The following is a 23,157-nucleotide window of genomic DNA, read 5'->3' as shown; positions in this document are numbered from 1 at the left end:
AGAGAAAGCGTTAAGCACTAACACAATGTGTTGGCCTAGGAAACACAGACCGTATATGTGAATGTGTGATTACTGTAGTTATTCTATCAATAAACATTTCTAAAACTGTCATTTATTCTTAATTTATTTCTTTACATTCTATACTGAAAGTGAAGAAAATTTCATCTGAAATTTCTTTTAGAGGGAAGTGGATTCTTCCTGTTGTTTATTTCATTTTTAAAGTTTTCTCTAGACAAACAGTTCCTTTTTCTGAGAGAGGAATTTTTTTTTAATCTGCCCATCTGTTATCAGATTTTATTCCAAGATTATCTGTTAGCTTCTCAGGTAGCCTTATTTATTTATTTATTTTAAAAACTTCTCTATTTGAAAGGCAGAGTTACAGAGAAAGTTCTTCCATTCACTGGTTCACTCCCCAAATGGTCACCCTGGCCAAGTCTGGGCCAGGCCTAAGCCGGGAGCCAGAAGCTTTGTCTGTGTCTCTCACATGGGTGCAAAGGCCCAAGCAATTGGGCCATCTTTTGTTAAAAAATTTATTTATTTATTTATTTGAAAGGTAGAGTTACAGGTAGTGAGAGGGAGAGACAGAAAGCTCTTCCATCCACTGCTTCATTCCCCAAATGACCACAACTGGCAGAGCTGCGTTGATCTGAAGCCAGGAGCCAGGAGCTGCTTTCTGGTCTTCCACAAGGTTGCAGGGACCCAAGGACTTGGGTCATCTTCCACTGCTTTCCCAGGCCACAGCAGAGAGCTGGATCAAAAGCTGAGAAGCCAGGACTAGAACTGGCAGCTATATGGAATGCCAGTGCCGCAGGATTAACTGGATTAACCCGCTGCGCCACAGCACCAGCCTTATTTGGGCCATCTTTTGCTGCTTTCCCAGGCACACTAGCAGGGAACTGTGTAGGAAATGGAGCAGCCAGGATTTCTACCACTGCCATTATGGGAAGCTGGTATCACAGGCAGCAGCTTAAGCTGCTGAGCCCCAGTGCTAGTCCCTCAAGGAGCCTTTAAAAAAATCATTAAAGAGTTTATATTTTCCTAAGATGTTTTGTGAAAATAAATAAGTCCAAAAAATCTGTGCTATTGGCACCATTAAGAATTAAAATTATTTTTATGAAATTGAACTGTTTGATTCACTTATAAACATTTGAGCACAACCATGTGTCAGGCCCTCTCATCATGAGGGGTATGATGATAAATAATTCTGCATTCTTGCTCTCACTGTGCTTACTCTGTGATGGGAGTAGATTTGTAATTAGCATAATTCCTTATGCTAACTGATAGGGAGATAATTACTGAATATGCAGAGTGTGCTGGATACAATTGCTTGAAATGGGGGTAGAGTGATGAATGAGGTAAATATATCAGATAGTGATATACTTTATGTTCTGGGAATTTCCTTGGGTTGACCTTAAAACTTTAAATGTCGGGGCCAGTGCTGTGGCGCAGTGGGTTAACACCCTGGCATGAAGCGTCAGCATCCCATATGGGCGCCAGTTCAAGACCCAACTGCTCTACTTCCGATCCAGCTCTCTGCTATGGCCTGGGAGAGCAGTGGAAGATGGCCCAAGTCCTTAGGCCCTGCACCTGCGTGGGAGACCCGGAAGAAGCTCCTGGCTCCTGGCTTCGGATCGGCTCAGCTCTAGCCATTGCGGCCAGTTGGGGAGTGAACCAGCGGATGGAGAACCTCTCCTCTCTCTCTCTCTCTCTCTCTGCCTCTTCTCTTTCTGTGTAACTCTGACTTTCAAATAAATAAATAAATCTTTGAAAAAAAGCACAAAATTTAAATGTTCTTGCAAAATGAGGCATTTGGGTGACAGTCCGTATGGTGGCCTTCCTTCTTTAGTCTTACTTGTCTTCACTTTCTGTATCTACACACACATTTGTGAATTTATTTTCCCTGTTGTGTACTTGTGCATATGATTTTATGATATTTTAGCAGTATATATCTTGTCAGATTTCCCAAGTTTTATTCTTTGCTTTCAGTTGCACTTCACATATTTTTACTTTTTAGATAAAGTCTTAACATTAAAGAATGTAACTCTTAAAAAATACATTAAGAAGTCTAATGATTAGGGACAGGCATTTGCCATAGTGATAAAGATGCTGCTTGAGGTGCCTGCATACCATATCAGTGTGCATATGTTCCATTCCTGATTCCAGCTTCCTGCTGGGAGACAGTGGGTGATTGCTCCAGTAGATGGGTCCCTCCCACCCATGTAGGAGACCTAGACTGAATTTCTGGTTCCTAGCTTTGGCTTTGCCTGGCCAAAGCTCAGCCTTGGCAGACATCTGTGGATTAAACGAGTGAGTGGAAGATCTCTGTCACTGTCTATCTCTCTCTCTCTCTCTCTCTCTCTCTCTCTCAAATTAAAAAAAAAAAAAAGTTAATAAGAACTGTAGTGATTATAGCAATTAAACTGTTTCTTTTCTTCCCCCACCCTCTTTTGTGGTGGTAGGTCATTCCTAATGTGCAGAACAAGGTCTCCAAAGCCACCAAAAGCCAGGACCAAGACATACAAGAACAAAAAGAAAAGGTTAGTGGTATTATGAACCTCTTGAGATTTTTGAGAACATTTTTGAGTTCTTTGTACTTATTTGAACTGTAATTAATAAAAGCAATTTTTTAAACATGTAAGTTTACAAGTACTATATTTAATACATTTCCTTCCTACAAATACAACTGGTCTACCCTTGGATGAAAACCAAAAACCTGATGTGAAGGTATAAAAATGCTGTCAAGTACAGCCAGCTGCTTGACAACTCTCTGTTTCCAATTCTTCTAGGCTGGGGGTTGTTTGTCTCCTCAAGGACTTGAGGATCACACTCAGGAGTCTCTGTCACGTCAGTCTTGCTGTTCTCTCAGCCAAGAAGTTCAGTCCCTACACTGGTCGTCTGTAAGAATCCTTTCTGTCCTTCAAGGACCAGGCCAAAGGTCATATCTACTGAAAAACTTTCCTTACTGCCATTCACAGTTGTGTTTTTGTTTTTTTGTTTTTTTACAGGCAGAGTGGACAGTGAGAGAGAGAGACAGAGAGAAAGGTCTTCCTTTGCCGTTGGTTCACCCTCCAATGGCCGCCGCGGCCGGCGCGCTGCGGCCCGCGCACCGCGCTGATTCAATGGCAGGAGCCATGAGCCAGGTGCTTTTCCTGGTCTCCCATGGGGTGCAGGGCCCAAGCACCTGGGCCATCCTCCACTGCACTCCCAGGCCATAGCAGAGAGCTGGCCTGGAAGAGGGGCAACCGGGACAGAATCCGGTGCCCCGACCGGGACTAGAACCCGGTGTGCCGGCGCAGCAAGGCGGAGGATTAGCCTAGTGAGCCGCGGCAACGGCCCACAGTTGTGTTTTCCCACCCCTGTTCTCGAAGAATTCATTGATCTAAACTGCATTTTAGGACGTAGTGTCAAAGTAGGGATGAATTTTCGTTTTCCCCCATGGAGATCACTACTTTTCCCACCATTTTAAAGTAGGCCCTCCACGATTCAGTGATTTGCAGTGCAGGTCTGTCCTCTCTCGCATTGTGAATGGGAGTCTGTTTCTGAGCTTTCTCTCTGTTCTGTTTGGTAGCTTGGTCTATTGTAGCACAAATGCTGCACTACCTAAATTATTAAAGCCTCGCCATAAATCTTCCTTTCTGGCACAGCACTTTCTTTCACATATTTTTTTTCCTTTATACATAGCTTAACTGTTTGTGTCCTTTTTCTTTCACACATGAATTTAGAATCAACTTATCAAATTCCCCAAAAATATCTCAGGAATTTTCTTTGGAATCATGCCAAATGTGTAGATTAATTTTGAAAGAGTTTACATCTTTATGATGTTGAGACTTCATAATCATTAACATGACATAGCTTTCTATTTATTAAATTTTTGCTTTATTTTTTTCAATTTGCATAATTTTCTTCAGAAAACTATTCATTTGATTTATTCAGATATGCTTAACATGTCTTGTTACTATCAGATTTCTACTTAAATTTCATTTTCCGTTCGTTCCAAGAATGTAGACATAAAACCAACTTTTATATTATTTAATTATTTGTTATCTCAAAGCATTATTTTCTTATCTTTTAATAACATAAAATAATCTAGGGTGGAACACTGGAAAAAGCAAAATACTAAAATTTAAAAATTAAAATTTCTTGCCGGCGCCGCGGCTCACTAGGCTAATCCTCCGCCTAGCGGCGCCGGCACACTGGGTTCTACTCCCAGTTGGGGCGCCGGATTCTGTCCCGGTTGCCCCTCTTCCAGGCCAGCTCTCTGCTTTGGCCCGGGAGTGCAGTGGAGGATGGCCCAGGTGCTTGGGCCCTGCACCCCATGGGAGACCAGGAAAAGCACCTGGCTCCTGGCTCCTGCCATTGGATCAGCACGGTGCGCCGGCCGCAGCGCGCCGGCCGCGGCGGCCATTGGAGGGTGAACCAACGGCAAAGGAAGACCTTTCTCTCTGTCTCTCTCTCTCTCACTGTCCACTCTGCCTGTCAAAAAAAAAAAAATTAAAATTTCTTATGAATGTACCACTAAGAATAAGCCTCTTAAATAGTTCAAGTGGTGCTTTCTGGTGTCCTTGTGCATTTGCTCCTTAAACTGGTTTTAATAAGGAAAGAATGTAAGTCTCAAACTCTAATACTATATCTGTATTTTTTAAATTTTGGTGTTTCCTATATAGAAAATAATTACTTTGGAAAAGGGCAGTTTTCTTTGTACCTTTCCAGTCTGATCTTCTCTGACTTTATTATATCTGCTAGGGCTTCAGTACTGTTACTTTAATAGAAATAGCGATAGTTAACATTCTGGTCATTTTTCCTGATATTTAAGGAAATGCTTTCAACGTTTCACTGTTGATAAAATGTGTGCTGTAGGTATTGGTGGATAATCCTGAAGGTTAAGGAAGTATTCTCTTTCACTTCTGTTTTTCTAAGAATTTTACCATGACTGTCATTGTCATTGAATTTTATCAAATGTATCTGCATTCACTGGGATATTATAAGGGAATGTGTATATAATTTTTTCATATTTGAATTCTTTAATGTGATAAATCACATTAATTTCAGAATGTTGAACCTACCTTCAATTCTTGGAGTAAAATTCACTTGGTCATGTGTTTTTTGGTTGGTTGGTATTGGTTTCTTGGCCGTTGCTGGTACTGTTTCTTCTAGGGTTTATGCACAACAGAATATCTGAGACTAGATAATTTATTACGAAGCTGGGTGCACTTGGCTCTTGATTCTGGAGGCTGGGCATCTAAGAGCATCAGCCCAGCATCTGGTGAGGCCCTTGCTGTTGCATCACAGCATTCTGGAGGCATCAGCTGGCGGACAAGCAACCTGCCAGACAGCTCACGTTTATGTCGAAACCTACTAACCCATGAGTGGAGGAACTCATTCATGAGGGTAGAGTCCTCCAAAAGGCTCCACCTCTCCAGGTGGCCTCACTGGGGAGCAGCTTTCCAAGAAATGATATCTTGGGGAACATGTTCAGATCATCACAGTGATCATGAGGGAGGTTGGTCTGGGATTTTATATATCTACACTATCCTGTCTGGCTGTGGTTATAGTAAATTAATAACATGTATAGTATGAATATTTCTGCTTTTCAGTCCTCTGAGAATTTATGTGAAATGATAATTACAAATTTCTTCAAAATTAGGTCAGATAGTCCTGGGAAGCCATTACATGCCCATGTTTTCCATATGGAAAAAATTTAAAATACTGATCTAATTCTGTAACATTTAACGAACCATTCAGAGTTTCTGTGTCTTCTGTCCAACTTGATTTGGCTATTGACTCTTTTGTGGGAATGTTGATATCACCTACTTGTTTTATCATTGTTGGCATAAAGTTGTTCCTTTATTCTATTATTTTCATCATTCATCTTTGCTCCATCTATAGTTGTTCTTTTTCGTTCCCAATATACTTAATTTGCTTTATGTTTCTTTTGCTTTGTTTATCTTGAAAGTAATTTTTTTATTTAATTCTTCGCTTTGAAGAATTAACTTTTTTTAAAAAAAGATTTGTTTATTTATGAAAGGCAGAGGTACAGAGAGGCAGAGGCAGAGAGAGAGAAAGAGGGAGAAAGAGGGAGAGAGAGGGAGGGAGGGAGGTCTTCCATCTGCTGATTCACTCCCCAGATGACCGCAGCGGCTGAAGCTGTGCCCATCTGAAGCCAGGAGCCAGCAGCTTCTTCCAGGCCTCCCACATGGGTGCAGGGTTCCTAGGACTTGGGCCATCTCCTACTGCTTTCCCAGGCCATAGCAAAGAGCTGGATCAGAAGTGGAGCAGCCAGAACTTGAACCGGCGCCCATATGGGATGCCAGCATTGCAGGCGGTGGCCTTACCTACTATGCCACAGTGCCGGCCCCTGAAGAATTAACTTTTGATCTATTAGTCTTCCTTGTTTTTCCTCTTGTCTGCTTTTTTTGTTTTTAACATTATGTTGTATCTTTGAGTTTATTTTCTTTATTCCTTCTGATGCTCTTTAGTTAGTTGCAAAGTTAATGAATTTTCAGCCTTCTTTTTTTTCTAAAATATTAACTTAAGACTGTGGATTTTCTTCTGTATCCTGACATTTTAAGTTGAATTTCCATTGTTCAGTTTTTGGCTTTTTTAGCTTTTTTTTAGCTTTTTTTAAAATTTTTTTGTTCAGTTGTTAAGGTTTTTTAGCTTTCAGCATGATTTCTCTTTTCTCTAATGCTTATTTAGAAATGTATTTTAAACCTCCATGTTAATATTTTTTAAAGATTTTTTTTTATTTATTTGAACAGCAGAACTACAGAGAGAGAGGGTGAGACAGAGAAAGAAAGAGATCTTCTATCTACTGGTTCTCTCCAAATGGCTGCAACAGCTGGGCTGTGTCAGACTGAATCCAGGAACCCAGAGCTTCTTCCAAGTCTCCCACGTGGGTGCAGGGTCCCAAGCACATGGGTCATTTGCTGCTTTCTTAGGGACATTAGCAGGGATCTAGATTGGCAGTGGAGAAGCCAGGTCTCAAACTGGTACCCATACAGGATGCCGGGATCAAGAAGGTGGTTTAACCTGCCATTCCAAAATGCTGGCCCCGTTACTATTTTAAAAATATATTTTTGTTATTATTTTCTCGCTTCTTTTAGTTATAAACAGAGAAACTTATTTGAATAATATTAATTCTGTGACATTGGTTGAGACTTTTCTGTGGCTTAGTGCATAGTTATTATTAAGTATTCTATTTGTTATTAAAAAGAATAGCTACTATCTAGTACTGAGTACAGGTTTCACACACATTTGTTAGGGCAATCTAATGAATTAAGTCAGATATTCTGTATAATTGCTGATTTTTTTTTCCTGTTAGTATAGCCTAAAATCTCCCATTTGAAAAAAAAACTATTTGAGATAGACACAGAAGGAGCTCCCATCTGCTGGTACCTCTCTAAATACCTACAACAATCAGGCTGGGCTGGGCTGGGCTGGGCTGGGCTGGGCTGGGCTGGGCTTGGCTGGGCTTGGCTACAGCTAAGATACAGGAATTCCATCCAGGTCTTCCATATGTGTAGAAACACTTCAGTCATCACAACTGCATCCCGTGTGGAGTCAAAAGCCGGAGCTGGATATGGAACCCAGGCAATCCAGTATAGGACCTGGGTATCTTAAACTGGCGTCTTAACCACTAGGCCAAATGCCTTCCCCAGATCTCCCATTTTTGGTAGTAAAATGAGTCTATTTTTCATGTAGGTTTTTCTCCCATGTTTTGATATTTATTAGGTATGTACAAGTTTAACATTTTTATGTCTTTCTAAAAAACTGACCCTCTTATTAACAGATGGCAGTATTTAGTAATGCCTGAATGTCTATTTTGTCCAACATCTCTAAATCTATGCCAGCTTTCTTTTTGTAACTGTCTAGTATTTTTGGTTTGGGATTTTTTTTTTTTTTTTTTTTTTTTTTTGACAGGCAGAGTTAGACAGTGAGAGAGAGAGACAGAGAGAAAGGTCTTCCTTCTGTTGGTTTATCCCCCAATGGCAGCTACGGCTGGCGCACTGCACAAATCCAAAACCAGGAACCAGGTGCTTCCTCCTGGTCTCCCATGCAGGTACAGGGCCCAAGGACTTGGGCCATCCTCCACTGCCTTCCCGGGCCACAGCAGAGAGCTGGACTGGAAGAGGAGCAACCGGGACAGAACCGGCGCCCCAACCAGGACTAGAACCCGGGGTGCCAGAGCCTCAGGCTGATGATTAGCCTAGTGAGCCACAGCACTGGCCTGGGGTATTTTTTTAACCACAAATATAAAGTGAATCCTCTGGTTTGTTCCACATCCACTAGGGCCATGACCTGGAAATATCCCTACCATCTCTCTGATCAAGATTTTTCTTTGTTTGATTTATTTGTTTTTAATCTTCATTCAGTACAGGTTTCAACCTTATTTTAAAAAAAATTTTTAAAGACATACCTAATTGAACATGTATATGGGGGCCAAATTGAGACACTGATTCTTTTTTTTTTTTTTTTAATTTCAACAATTGCTTTATTGAATTAGGGTCCAATATGTTTGCTCTACTTTTTTTTTTTTTTTAAAGATTTATTTCTTTTTTTGAAAGGCAGTTAGAGAAGAGAGAGAGGTCTTCTATCCTCTGGTTCACTCCCCAAATGGCCACAATGGCCGGAGCTGTGCAGATACGAAGCCAGGAGCCAGCAGCTTCCTCCGGCTCCCATGTGGGTACAGGGGCCCAAGGACTTGGGCCATCTTCAACTGCTTTCCCAGGCCATAGCAGAGAGCTGGATCAAAAGTGGAGCAGCCAGGATGCAAATCAGCACCCAAATGGGATGCTGGGGCATTACAGGCATTCGTTTTACCCCCTGTGCCATAGAGCCAGCCCTGAGACACTCATTCCTTGAGGATTTGGGGGAAAGGGTTGTTGAAAGGATAAGGAAAAGTAACATTAGGTTGTTAACAAGGTTATAAGATTGTCTGTCTAACCTGGTTCGCCACTGTCTTTTTTGTTTTTTTTATCTTTTTTTTTTCTTTTTCTTTTTCTTTTTCTTTTGTTTGACAGATAGAGTTGGACAGTGAGAGAGAATGACAGAAAGGTCTTCCTTCCATTGGTTCACCCCCAAAATGGCTGCTTTGGCCGGCGCGCTGCGCCGATCCAAAGCTAGGAGCCAGGTGCTTCCTCCTGGTCTCCCATGAGGGTGCAGGGCCCAAGCACTTGGGCCATCCTCCACTGCCCTCCCGGGCCACAGCAGAGAGCTGGACTGGAAGAGGAGCAACCGGGACCAGAACCCAGTGCCCATATGGGATGCTGGCAAAACAGGCGGAGGATTAACCAAGTGAGCCACAGCGCCATCCCCGCCGCTGTCTTTTGAGTTCAGATCTTCATCAGAAAGATTCTGTCCAGATATTCTGTGGCACATAGTGGTCAGGATGGTGTGGTTTCTTTTTTATCCATCTTTTAAAAAAGATTTATTTATTTATTTGAAGGTCAGAGTTACACAGAGAGAGAAAGAGAGGGAGAGAGAGAGGTCTTCCATTCACTGGTTCACTCCCTAGATGACCACAATGGCCGAAGCTATGCCAGTCTGAAGCCAGGAGCCAGGAGTTTCTTCCAGGTCTTCCACGTGGGTGCAGGGGCCCAAGGACTTGTGTCATCTTCTACTGCTTTTCCAGGCCATAGCAGAGAGCTGGATCGGAAGAGGAGCAGCCGGGACTCTAACCAGCACCCATATGAGATGCTGGCACTCTAGGCTGCTGCTTTATCTGCTACACCACAGTTCCAGCCTATATCTATTGCTAATAAACACAGAATGTTGTGGTTGCTGCTTGCAGAAGTATTAGTTAGTGGTAAATTGCTGGTAATTACTTATTGTATTGTTTCTCAACTTTTAAGAGATGCTGGCTTTATTTTCAGGGATGGGAATTTGGGAAGATGCTATCTTTAGTCCATCTCCCCATCTTGCTTAACCTTAAGGGGGCACTTGGGACTCATTAAATCCCTAGCTCTCACTGGAGAAAAATGAGTAGACCCTGTATGATAATAGTTAAATAGAGGCCTGTAAAATACAATCTGTAGTGACTGAAGACAGATCGATAGTTCTTTGGGAATAGGATGCCAGGAGAAGAGATGGGAAAGAGAGATCAAAATGAGACATGAAGAAACTTTAGGGGTTATAGTTATGTTCGATGTCTGTGCTGATACATTCATACTGTACACTTTAAAATGTACGCAGTTTTTTATATGACAGTTTTATCTCAACATATCACTAAAAGCTGTTAAAGACAAAAAAATCCCCTGCCTTCCTGGACCATGCAGCCTAGTTGTGAGCAAGACAAGCAAGATGGGATTTCAGCAGCTGCCACATTAGAGCAATCTGTAGAAAAGATACATAGGCCCACAACATGGAACACCTGGAAGGACTGGCGTATGAACTCCAAGAGAGCTGGGACCTCGTGTTTCTCATTATTACTTCATCCCATGGCCCACGACGTTGCCTGCCACCATGCATGTTTGTTGAATGAGAAAAAAAAAAAATCCTAAAAGCAAAGCAAATCAAAATCTCTGGTTTTAGGTCACCAGGGATTGACGGATGCCCTTGTGGCAAGGGCCATGTTTAGTCCTCTGCTAGGCAGACCTCCTAACCTGGGATTTATAGTTGTTTCTAGCCTAAGTCTCATGTTCCAAACATTTTTAAAAATTTAATCTGTCATGTGTATGTGGCTAAGAGAGATTTCTCAGAATATTTAGTCTAGCACATTGCTGGAACTTTGTCGTTGATTCATATGTTGATTCAAAGACCTGAATCTTTATCTGGTGTTTGTAGGAAACCTATAGTGAGCCAGTTGCTGTATAGCAGTGTGGGGATAGAACATCAAAAGGAAGCAGACAAGGTGTTAGCCTGTGGGAACACAGGTAGTAAACACTACAAAGATGAATAAACTGGCTACTCATTTCATCTCTTCTAGGAACACAGATAATTCCATCATTTTGGGAAAATTCCACACAAGGTATCAGGCAGGAAAAAGATAAATGGATAATTGTGAACAACTTTGACCTACTCTGTTAAACCAAGTTAAATTTCAGTACATAGCAAGGATATTTTCATTCAGTGAAAATCCAATAGGAGCCCAGCAATGCCAAAAGTCAATGTGTGTCTATTCATCCGAGTTCTTTGCTGCAGAGTAAAACAAGGGGCCTCTCAGCAGTGCAGTGGGAGAACCTGCGTCAGAACCTGCATCTCCTTTACAGGATGGCATTTTAATGTTTTAGGCTGTTCTTTACATTATTACTTTTCTCAGAAATTAATGTTAAGTGCCAAGCAGTATCCTACACTCTATAATGAAAGAACACCCTCACCCTCAGAGCCACAAGGATGAGAGCAACAGGTAGTGAAATGAACAAAAGTGTAATTAGCCTGATAGTATAAATGTGCCTTGAGAGCAGAGCCTTTCCAAAGCCAGATGATAACTGACCTCTTAAAAATTATTACCATTCTTCTTTCTTTAATACAAAAGCAATATTCTGTAGAATTCCAAGCAATCAAAAAGGGGACAATAAAAATAACATGAAACTCACTTCTAACAGAGGTCTAGTTTAGAAATATAAATTTTGGCTTGAGATTACTCAGATTAAAAAAAAAAAAAAAGAGGGACACGTATTATGCAGCAGTGGGTTAAGCTTCTGTTTGCAATGCCTGCAATCCCATATCCAAGTGCTGGTCCCAAGTCCCAGCTGCCAAGTGCTTGAGGCCGTGCTACCCATATGGAAGACCTGGATGGAGTTCTAGGCTCCTGAGTTCATCCTGGCCCAGCCTTGGCCCTTGTGGCCATCTGGGGAGTGAGCCAGCAGATGGACACTCTCTCTGTTTCTGTCCCTCCTTCCCTGCTTCCCTCCCTCCTTGTTTATTCCCTCCTCCCCTGTCTGAACCCTATCACTTTGCCTTTCAAGTAAATAAAATTAAAAAATAAAAAACCAAAAAAATTAATTAGCGGATTTTGCCCCAGGCAGCATTTTCTGACTGGTCTTGTATAATATAAATTGTGAAAGGACAGGTGATGAGGATGCAGAGAAATACTAACATTAACTGCATATCTAGGTTCCTCGCAGCTCTGGTATTTTTCTTCCAAATTTTCCTTCGTTGTTATTTTATGTGTTTTGTTCTTTCAGTGGGTTGTGGGCAATCTTCACACTGGGAAAATTGTTACTACAGAGACAGTAGAGGACTCTCTACTGTTACTTTCATTTTCTTTTCAAATATTATCTGGTAAAAAGATTGTCTTCCACTCAACAGTAATAGTCCCTAAAAATATAGTCTTGAAACTTATAAAAATGTATCTCTTCCAGATTTATACAAATGCTCCTCAGTTGACAGTGGAGTTTTAATTCCAACAAGCCCAGTGTAACTTGAAATTGTCTAAGTTGAAAATGCATTTGAGTACACCCAACCACTGAAGTTTCCTAGCTTGGTGACACTGCCTACCTTATAGTGTCAGTCGTTTCTGCTTCCTGATCCTAGGGCTAGCTGGGCACTGCGCTCCCTGTTGCTGCTATCCAGCATCACCAGAGAGAGCATCATACCACACAACACTTGTAGGAGCCCCGTAATACCAAAACTCAAAGTATGGTTGCTGCTGAATGTGTATGACTTTCATATCATCAAAAGTTGCAAAGCTATAAGTTAACCCATCCATCTCAAGACAGGGACCATCTGTGCTTAACATAATTAAGTGTTGTTATATGTAAATTATACTTCAATAAGATTTATGTTAAGATGTGCATCTATTCTAAATGAAAAAGCTGGATGTGCCAGACCCTGGGATTCAGAGGAAGCTTCTGACTGCATTTTACAAAGATCTAAATTTTCTCATGAATCTCCTGAGATCACTCAATTTGAATGCTCTGTGATTATTATAAATAGCAACAAGTAATGCAGCATTCCTCCAGCAATATTCCACCTAGTGCTATGCCTTAGAATTGGCTAAGATTAACATGTAAATGTTTGTAACATTCATATATATGTGTATTCAAACTTATATATATGTATATGTTCATAGCCTATAGTAAGGTGGGTATCATACAGCATTGTGTGAATGTTTTCATAGTCTTTTTATGTGTGTATGTATGTTGAGATTTATATATTTATTTAAAAGGCAGAGATACAGAGACACAGAAGCAGAGACAGAGAAAGAGAGAGTGGTCTTCTATCCGCTGGTTCATTCCCCAGATGGTCGCAATGGTTAGAGAGGACTGATCTGAAGCCAGGAGCCAGGAGCCAGAAGCTTCTTGCAGGTCTCCCATGCAGGTGCAGGGGCCCAAGGACTTGAGCTATCTTTACTGCTTTCCCAGGCTATAGCAGAGACCTAGATCAGAAGTGGAGCAGCCAGGACTTGAACTGCCACCCATATGCAATGCTGACACTACAGGCAGTGGCTTTACCTGCTATGCCATAGCGCTGGCCCCATGTATATTGTTGTTTTTTTTTTTTTTTTTTTTTAAGATTTATTTGTTTATTTGAAAGGCAGAGTTACAGAGAGATCTTCCATCTGCTGGTTTGTTCCCTCAGTGGCTACAGTGGCTGGGACTGGACCAGGCTGAAGCCAAGAGCTTGGAAGTCCATTCCTGTCTCCCACATAGGTGGCAGAAACCCAAGTACTTAGATGATCTTCCACTGCTTCCCCATATGCATTGGCAGAGAGCTGGATCTGAAGCAGAGTAGCTAGGACTCAAATCAGTGCCCATATGGAATGCTAGCATTGCAGGCTCAACCTGCTGACCACAACATTTGCCATGATGTTTTCATAGTGTTACATATTTTTTCGTTTTATATTCCACACCAATAAGATCATGGGTATTGGGGAGAAAATGCAACTGTTTCTAGATTTAAATTTTCTTTTTTGAAAATATTTATTATTTATTATTTTTTAAAGATTTATTCTATTTATTTGAAAGTCAGAGTTAGAGAGAGGAGAGAGAGAGAGGTCTTCCATCCACTGGTTCACTCCCCAGATGGCTGCAATGGCCAGAGCTGAGCTGATCCGAAGCCAGAAGCCCAGGAGCTTCTTCTGGATCTCCCACATGGGTGCAAGGGCCCAAGCACTTGGGCCATATTCTACTTTTATTCTAGGCCATAGCAGAGAGCTGGATCAGAAGAGGAGCTGCTGGGACTAGAACCGGCACCCATATGGGATACCAGCGCTTCAGGCCAGGATTTTAACCCACTGCACCACAGCGCCGGCCCCTCTAGATTTAAATTTCCCAATCATTTTGGTAAGGTGAATCTGAATTATTGGTTTGTTGGGTATGCATGTATTTATCTTTTTTTTTTGTTTTGTTTTGACAGGCAGAGTAGACAGTGAGAGAGAGACAGAAAGGTCTTCCTTTTGCCGTTGGTTCACCCTCCAATGGCCGCCGCGGCCGGCGCACTGCAGCTGGCGCACCGCGCTGATCCGAAGGCAGGAGCCAGGTGCTTCTCCTGGTCTCCCATGGGATGCAGGACCCAAGCACTTGGGCCATCTCCACTGCACTCCCTGGCCACAGCAGAGAGCTGGCCTGGAAGAGGGGCAACCGGGACAGAATCCGGTGCCCCGACTGGGACTAGAACCCGGTGTGCCGGCGCCGCTAGGCGGAGAATTAGCCTAGTGAGCCACGGCGCCGGCCCATATGTGTTTATCTTTTTAAAGGCAGAGCATCAGAGAAATTGAAAGAGACAGAGAGCCTCAACTGCTGGTTCACTTCTCAAATGTCCAAAACAGCCAGGGCTAGGACATGCTAAAGCCCAGAGCCAGAACTGCATCTGGGTCTCACATGTTGGTGGCAGGGAGCCAAGTACTTAGGCCATCACTTGCTGCCTCCCAAGTGCATTAGGAAGCTGGACTGGGAGCAGAGGTGGGACCCCAGCACTCTGACTTGGAGTATAGGTGTACCATGCAGCAGCTTAGCCCATTGTGCCTCACTGCTCATCCTGGATGCTGGCATAAAAATACTCCTGAGTTAGTCATTTCTATGAAAAGGGAATTTTTTTTATTAAAAAGTCTGGCTGACAACAAAAGTTTAGCTTTACGGTTTTCTGGGAATATTAAGTTTAAATAATGCTTAATAGTCTCTGTAGGCCAGTCAAAAAGAGATCATTTAAGAGATTTATAGTTGATTTATTAATGTACTTTGAAGGTAGAAAATATTTTATACTCAAAATGAACAAGGGTGCTTATAAAGCTATATATATACCCAAAGGGTTGTAAGCTTCTGTCCTACATTATAGTCATGTCAAACATAGACCCAGAAATGTTGAAATTCAAAAAGCTGTCCATTCTAGTGAGGGCAAAACATACTGTTGTTAAAAAATACAAACAAGTGAAAGAGTAGCACACATATTCTCTGGTGCCTTTCAGCCAATACAGAATAGATCCTCATTCCAGTAACATCATAAACACCAAAACATCCAACTCCATTTATTACTACTACTAATGGGGAATAACTTAGCCCAAGGACATATTAGAACCAAACTTAGGGGCAGGCGCTGTGGTGCAGCGTGTTAACGCCCTGGCCTAAGCGCTGGCATCCCATACGGGTGCTGGTTTGAGACCCGACTGTTCCACTTCCGATCCAGCTCTCTGTTGTGGCCTGGGAAAGCAGTAGAAGGTAGCTCGGAAGTGCAGCGGAGGATGGCCCAAGTGCTTGGGCCCTGAACCCCATGGGAGACCAGGAAAAGCACCTGGCTCCTGCCTTCAGATCAGTGTGGTGCGCCAGCTGCAGTGCGCTGGCCGCGGCAGCCATTGGAGGGTGAACCAATGGCAAAGGAAGAATGTGTCAAAGGATATTTGAAGAAAAAGTAAAAACATGACTAACCAAATTAGGCAAAACATGCAGATGCCTGGTATCTTTTTAGCTCGTTAACAAGGGAATCAAAACGATGTAAACCTCAGTTGGAAAGAATTGGAGAGGGTGAAGTATTTATAATTGTTGAAAGAAAAAATGCTTGGAGCTGGCGCTGTGCTGCAGCGGGTTAAAGCCCTGGCCTGAAGCACCAGCATCCCATTTGGGTGCCGGTTCTAGTCCCGGCTGCTCTTCTTCCAATCCAGCTCTCTTTTATAACCTGGGATAGCAGTGGAAGATGGCCCAAGTCCTCGGGCCCCTGCACCCACTTGGGATACCTGGAAGAAGCTCCTGGCTCCTGGCTTCAAATCGGTGCAGCTCTGGCCCTTGCGGCCATCTGGGGAGTGAACCAGCAGATGGAAGACTTCTCTCTGTCTCTACTTCTCTCTGCAACGCTTTCAAATAAAAAAAAAATCTTAAAAAAAAAAAAAAGAAAAATGCTTAAGATTCAAATTTAGATTGAAAAAAAAACTGGCTAATATCTTGCAGGGCAATAAAGCTATACCCTTTGGAGTTATCGTTTGCATCACTACCAGACAAAGTTTATATCCAGTGCTATCAAATAAGAAGCATTTGTATAACTGCCATTTTTTAAAACTTCATATATGTATGAGGGACCTAAGCAACATGAGTGACAATCAGTTGTTTAGTCATTCAGCTGATAGTTTAAGGGATAGCTTTGTGCTGGGGACTGTGTCTGAGCTGAGAGTACCAGGATCTGTCCTGTTGTCAACTCTCAATCAATCGCCTGGCCTAGTCGTACAGTCATGGGTTCCAGGTTCTGACATTTGACCAAGTGAAGGTTGAAAATATGTTTTTAAATTTGCATCTGTATCAAACATGCATGTACATATTTTTTTCTTATCATTGTTCCCTAAACAATACTGTATAACTATTTACATACCATTTACATGATTTAAGATGTGATAGCTAATCTAGGTATGGGTTAAAGGATAAAGGAGGATGGATATAGGTTATATGCAAATACCGTGCTGCTTTAAATTCTAGACTTGAGCAGCCACCAGTTTGAGCATCTTCAGGGTTCCTGGAACCAATCACACAGGGACACTGAGGGATAACAGATAACAGGATACACCCTGCTTCAAGCTGCTTTGCTACAGGGAGAGCCTGGCCCTGCCCTACTCTTCTGCTGTATGCAGCTGGAAGATTCCTTAAGTAATGGGCAACCTACAGGCAGAGTCAGGAGACCAGGACATGTTCATTTTGTAATGTTTTCAAGAGAATTGGTAGAAGCTAATTTACAAAGTTGGTTTTGGGGCTGGCGCTGTGGTGCAGCGGGTTAAAGTCCCGGCCTGAAGCACCGACATCCCGTATAGGCACTGGTTTTATTCCCAGCTGCTCCTCTTCCAATCCAGCTCTCTGCTATGGCCTGGGAAAGCAGTACAAGATGGCCCAAGTGATTGGGTCCCTGCACCCATGTGGGAGACTTGGAAGAAGCTCCTGGCTCCTGGCTTTGGATCAGCTCAGCTCTGGCCGTTGCAGCCATCTGGGGAGTGAACCAGTGGATGGAAGACCTCTCTCTCTGTTTCTACCTTGCTCTGTAACTCTGACTTTCAAATAAAAGAAATCTTAAAAAAAAAAAAAAAAAGTTGGTTGTACCATTTCCCTATAAATATTGAAAAATTCTACTAAAGGAAATTTGTAACTCCTAATATTTTTTGTAAACTGGCCATCTTTTTTTTTTTTCTGAGTTTTATCTTTTTGGAGAAAAAGGTTTACTGAAAGGTCATTTGCCTTTTTTCCAGCCAGATTATCTTTATTTCCCTCACTTTTAGATTGTTTGAATTTAAAAGGACTTAAAGAGCTCCCATGACCGCATTGCTGTATTCTCTTGTTGCTTCAGAAGTGTTTTTTATTTGACATCTTCTCTTCCTTCATCACTCTTGGGTTTTAGCAATTTTGGGGTTACTGCTTTGATTAGATATTATCTTACGTAGAGTATGAGTGTCTGCCTTTTGACTGTGGAAGGATTTATTGCATGCCTACTTTCGGAAATGGACCAGTCATCGTCCACTTATTGAAGTGCATCCTGCCATTAGTGGTAGTGTCCTATGAAGCGTAATTGAATGTACTTTATCGAAATCCTGGAGCAAAGCAGTTATTTTGGTATTTCTGGACTGCTTGAGTCTTTCGGCTCCTCTTGTTTTTAACGGCTTGAATCTGCAAAGTTTGGCATGTTTTATTTTTTCCGACATTCAAGAAATTGTCTCTATTCTGCAAAGGTAATCTGGTCAGAGTTTTCTTCTCTCTAATTGTCTATATGAACCAAATATTGATGTGCTATATCATTTGATATATAAATTAAAAGCATACTTATGCAGAAAGAATTTCTCATTTTAAACATTTCTCTTTAAAATATTGAAATGTATGTTCATCATCTACTAATTAAAATTAATACCTTTGTAGTTGGAAAGCATTGGTATTTCTAGTGTTTTTTTGGAGTAGAATCTAACTCCTACAATCAAAGAAAAACTTGTTGAATTAATACATTGAACAGGTTTTACTACTAACTTTATTTTAGAAATGCTTTTGATCTGAATTATTTAGTTAATAATAGCAAATTAAAGCACCATAATATAAAGTCAGTATACATAATTGGCTTTCTCCCTGGGAAAAGAAATGCATTTTTCTGGGCTGATCAGGACTCTTAAAGCTTTTGCCTCTGAATTTCTGTTTTCTTTATTGGTGTGTTTATAGGACAGCCACTTACATAATAATTTAGGCATATAAGAACAAGCTGTATTTTTTTTTACATTCTTTGTGATATGACTGAAGTTGGATACACTCAAAATATTTCCAGATTAGTTTTCCTGTTGGAAAATTATACAAAATAATTAATCCTTCTTTCAAATTGTGCGTTTTCAGAGACAAGGAACTGCTCCGCCTCCAATGAAACTGCCTCCTCCCTATAGCGCTCCATCTGAGGACAGCGAGGAGAGCGAAGGAGAACATGCATTTACTGACAGTGAGTGCCGTTCATTGTTCAGGGTGAATGCAGAATTTATTAAACGGTGCTTTAATGACTGTTGTACACCATTGAATCCAGGGCTATGGGTTATTTAAGATGTGCGTGAACGTCTGCTAAAAAACTGTACCTCTGGAACTTCTGTAGCCCCCTTTCCTAAACTATTCTCTTTGACGTTGTTAGAGGGAATATCAAATAAGCTGTGATGTATTCCGTTTACCTGTGTTTTCACCTAATTTTACTATTTGGTTGTGATTACAAAAATACTAACTCCTTGGAACTGGAGTTTGACTCATAGTGATATGAGTTGGATGTAGATGACAGCTCTTGATTAGTTACCTTTCTGAAAGTGATGTTGATGCTGCTAATGCGAAACTATAGAAGTCCTACCAAGTTACATTTTATCCTTTGGAATTCATTTCATGATTTCCATTGGCATTCGCTGAGTCAAATTACATTAATGTATTTTAATAGAGATTTTTAAAAATTTGCCTTTGTTTAATTCCTGTACTGAATATATATAGTTAAACTTGGTTACTAATTTGTATGGAATTTCTTGTGAGAATGATGAAAATGTTCTAAAATTAGATAAAAATTAGATAGTGGTGATGATTGTACAATTAGTGACTATACAAAAACCACTGACATACTACATTATAATTGAGTGAATTTTATGGTATGTATAATATATAAGTACATACGTGTGTGTGTGTGTGTGTGTGTGAGAAAATTCTGGCTTCAACGCTTCCTAAAATGTGACCTTGGGTATACACTCTTCTCTGAAAAGGAGGTAATAGTGGTACTGACTTCATAGGGTTAAGTAGGAATTGAAATAATGCAAAAAGACCTAGTGGCTTAGTGAAGTATTTGCTCTTTTAGTGAATACCAAGAGGCTTGTGCTGCGTGTGGTCAGGGAGCTCTGTTCAGTGCTCCAGGTGAGGGGAGTGTCCAAGTTGACAACCAAGTTCAGCGTGGTAAATCTTTTTTTTTTTTTTTAAATCTGAGGGGAGGTTTCTTCTCTGTTGCAGTCTCACTTTCACCTTCTCTCCTCCAAGGAGACTAATTCCTTGGTGCTAGCCCCAGTGAGTACATTTTTCATCCATGCTGCCACAAGAACCACACAAAGGATCTGTGCAGTCCTCGGTGTGAACGTGGATCCCACAGCAATGACTCTCACCAGGGAATAGGGATCCCTGAGCATGTGGAGCCTCCCACTGTGACTGCCCAAAGTACCAGCTGCACCCTCCCTCCCAGCTACAGTGTTTTCACAGTCATAAGCTCAAGGCTCCCAGCCAGACTCAGGTGTCTCCTCTTGGCGGATTACTGGGCATGCAGACACGAACTGGCGCAGCTGTTTGTATGTCCAAAATGATGCCCACCCTCTCTCCACTTGTTATAGGCTGCTAGTGCCGGGTGCTCAGGGAGAGAGAAACCAGCTGCCTATTTTATTCCTTCTAGGTTGGCAGGTATACTGTCTCCCACAGGGCCCAAGCCGGAATCAAGCTAGGCTCTTCCCTCATCTTTATCACTAGTGGCTTGGACTGCTGCAATCCGATCTCACCTCACTACAAAGCTGGTGCTGAGGCTCTTGGCTCCTGGGGTCCTGAGTTGGACATGTCCATACCCTCCAAGTAGGGCCACAATGTCCCTCTAATTTGTGTGGAGTTTCCTCTGCCATTTTTTTCCTAACTCTTCCCTGAGATTGCTCTCTCTCCACTTCTTTTTTTTTTAGCTATCTTCCCCTAGACTAAAGCAGTAAGCTCTGTACCTAGTCTACCATATTGAAAAACTAAGAGTTCACATTTTTTAAAAGATTTATTTGTTTATTTTTTGATTTGAAAGAGTTACTGAGTTACGGAGAAGGAGAGGCTGAGAAAGAGAAAGAGAGAGAGAATCTTCCATCTGCTGGTTCACTCCTTAAATGGCCACAATGACCAGGGCTGGGCCAGGCCAAAACCAGGATACAGGAACTTCATCTGGGTCTCCCACGTGGGTGCTGTAGCCCAAGGACTTGGGCCACCTTCCGCTGCTTTCCTAGGCTCATTGGCAGGGAGCTGAATTGGATGTGGAACAGCCTGAACTCGAACTGGCACCTGTATGGAAAGCCAGGGTAGCAATTTGGAGGCTTTATCCACTGTGCCATAGCAGTTCCCTCATAGTTCACATTTAAAAGACTGGTAAGCCTAGAGCCTCCAGCCTTCCTATATTTCCTTTTAAAATGGATTCCATGGACTTTTTGTTGTTTTTAACTCTTATTAAATGCATATTGTTCTCATCTCTCCAAACCCAAAAGTAGATTGGACCACTGTTGTATCAGATTCTTAGTGTCTGAAGACTAAACATTTCTTTTCACAGTGGTGAAAATATCACTTTGTAACTTACCCGAGGTCTATGATTCTGAAGTAGTTGACTTGAATTCAAGCTCTAGGCCCGCAGAGAGGTGTCACTTTTATTAGAGATATCACAATATGAGATTCACTTTCCTTTTTTAAGTGTTCCAAAGCTTTGATTCTTGCTTAATTATGAAGTTCATTTGTTCAAGAAATTTTTTGAGGGAATATTATGGGTAGACAGACTCTATTCTAGGTGTTGGAAATAGAGCTGGGAAAATGATTTCTCCTTTCATTTAGCTTATATTCTATTGAGGGAGAAAAATTATGAGGAATACAGTAGTTTAAATAGTGGTAAGTGCTATAAATAAACTATAAAAGTAAATTAACAAAAATAATTAAAAATTTAAATACAGTTAAAAGATTTTGAGGAATGAATTAAACAAGGTAGCATGAGGTAAATGCCTTGGCAGAGGTAACGTAGGGTAGAAGGTTATGAAAGGCCAAAATAAGATTTGAATGACAAGAATGTACCAGCCATGCAAAGAACTGGCTCATATAGTAATCATATAGATGAGGATTTTTTTCAGACTGACCTACGCTAACTTACATTTTATATCACAGCCAATATAAATATATGTGTGCATATGTGCACACACAGAAGAACATGGAAATTCTGAAACATTTTACAAACTTTTCTAATATTTGATGAATTTTATTCTTTTTCTATCATGTTCTTCATTTCTAAAATAGTTGCAACTCAGTTTGTTTCTTGACCAACAAGTAAGTTTCAACTCACATTATGAAAAACTCCAGTCTAGAAATGTGATCCCTGTTAAACATAGGAGTGGGAATAAGAGAGGGAAGAGATGTACAATTTGGGACATGCTCAAGCTGACTTGCCCCAATTGGTAGAGTTAGAAACATACCAGGGGACTCCAATTCAATCCCATCAAGGTGGCATGTACCAATGCCATCTCACTAGTCCAAGTGATCAATTTCAGTTCACAATTGATCGTAATGAAAGGACTAAGAGTCAAAGGGAGCACATAAACAAGTCTAGTATCTGCTAATACTAACCGATAGAATAAATAAAGGGGAGAGTGATCCAACATGGGAAGCAAGATACTCAGCAGACTCATAGAATGGCAGATGTCCTAAACAGCACTCTGGCCTCAGAATCAGCCCTAAAGGCATTCGGATCTGGCTGAAAAGCCCATGAAAGTATTTCAGGCATGGAAAGCCAAGACACTCTGGCAAAAAAAAAAAAACCTAAATGAAAGATCTCTGTGAGTGAGATCCCAGTGGAAAGAACAGGTCTTCAAAGAAGGAGGTACCTTTCTCTGAAGGGAGGAGAGAACCTGCACTTTGACTATGACCATGTCTAAACAAGATAAGAGTCAGAGAACTCAAAAGGCTTCCATAGCCTTGGAAACTCATGACTGGAGCATAGGGAGATTACTGATGCCATAAACAGGAGTGTTAATTTGTAAAATCAACAACAGGAGTCACTGTGCACTTACTCCTCATGTAGGATCTCTGTCCTTAATGTGCTGTACATTGAGGCTTAATGCTATAACGAGTACTCAAACAGTATATTTCACTTTGTGTTTCTATGGGGGTGCAAACTGTTGAAATCTTTACTTAATGTATACTAAACTGATCTTCTGTGAAAAAAAAAAAAAAGAAATTATCAATTCCCAACTTGACTCTCACTGGGATTAAACATGACAATAGGTCTGATCTGATTTCATCATCATTTAAAAAATCATCTATTATTTTTCACTTTATGTTTCTGTGTGGGAGCAAACTGTTGAAATCTTTACTTAATGTATGCTAAACTGATCTTCTGTATATTAAGAGAATCAAAAATGAATCTTGATGTGAATGGAAGGGGAGAGGGAGTGGGAAAGGGGAGGGTTGTGGGTGGGAGGGACGTTATGGGGGGGAAGCCATTGTAATCCATAAGCCGTACTTTGGAAATTTATATTCATTAAATAAAAGTTAAAAA

At 41.3% G+C, this 23,157-nt stretch overlaps 1 protein-coding gene across 10 annotated transcripts in view; it reads left to right on the top strand.

The window, feature by feature from the left end:
* The window catches only part of PATJ (PATJ crumbs cell polarity complex component), a 438,074-nt gene that overhangs the window by 207,237 nt on the left and 207,680 nt on the right, over positions 1-23,157 (top strand). For all 10 annotated transcript variants that reach the window (XM_070078398.1, XM_070078393.1, XM_070078397.1 and 7 more), the window contains exons 26-27: positions 2,460-2,537; positions 18,717-18,816. In XM_070078398.1, the coding sequence (XP_069934499.1) occupies positions 2,460-2,537; positions 18,717-18,816 (178 nt within the window). The remainder of the gene's footprint in view (positions 1-2,459; positions 2,538-18,716; positions 18,817-23,157) is intronic.

The sequence above is a fragment of the Oryctolagus cuniculus genome, chromosome 7 (assembly GCF_964237555.1).
Source record: "Oryctolagus cuniculus chromosome 7, mOryCun1.1, whole genome shotgun sequence".
NCBI lineage: Eukaryota > Metazoa > Chordata > Mammalia > Lagomorpha > Leporidae > Oryctolagus > Oryctolagus cuniculus.
Note: the sequence above shows the minus strand (reverse complement) of the source record. Positions and strands in the feature narration are given on the sequence as shown.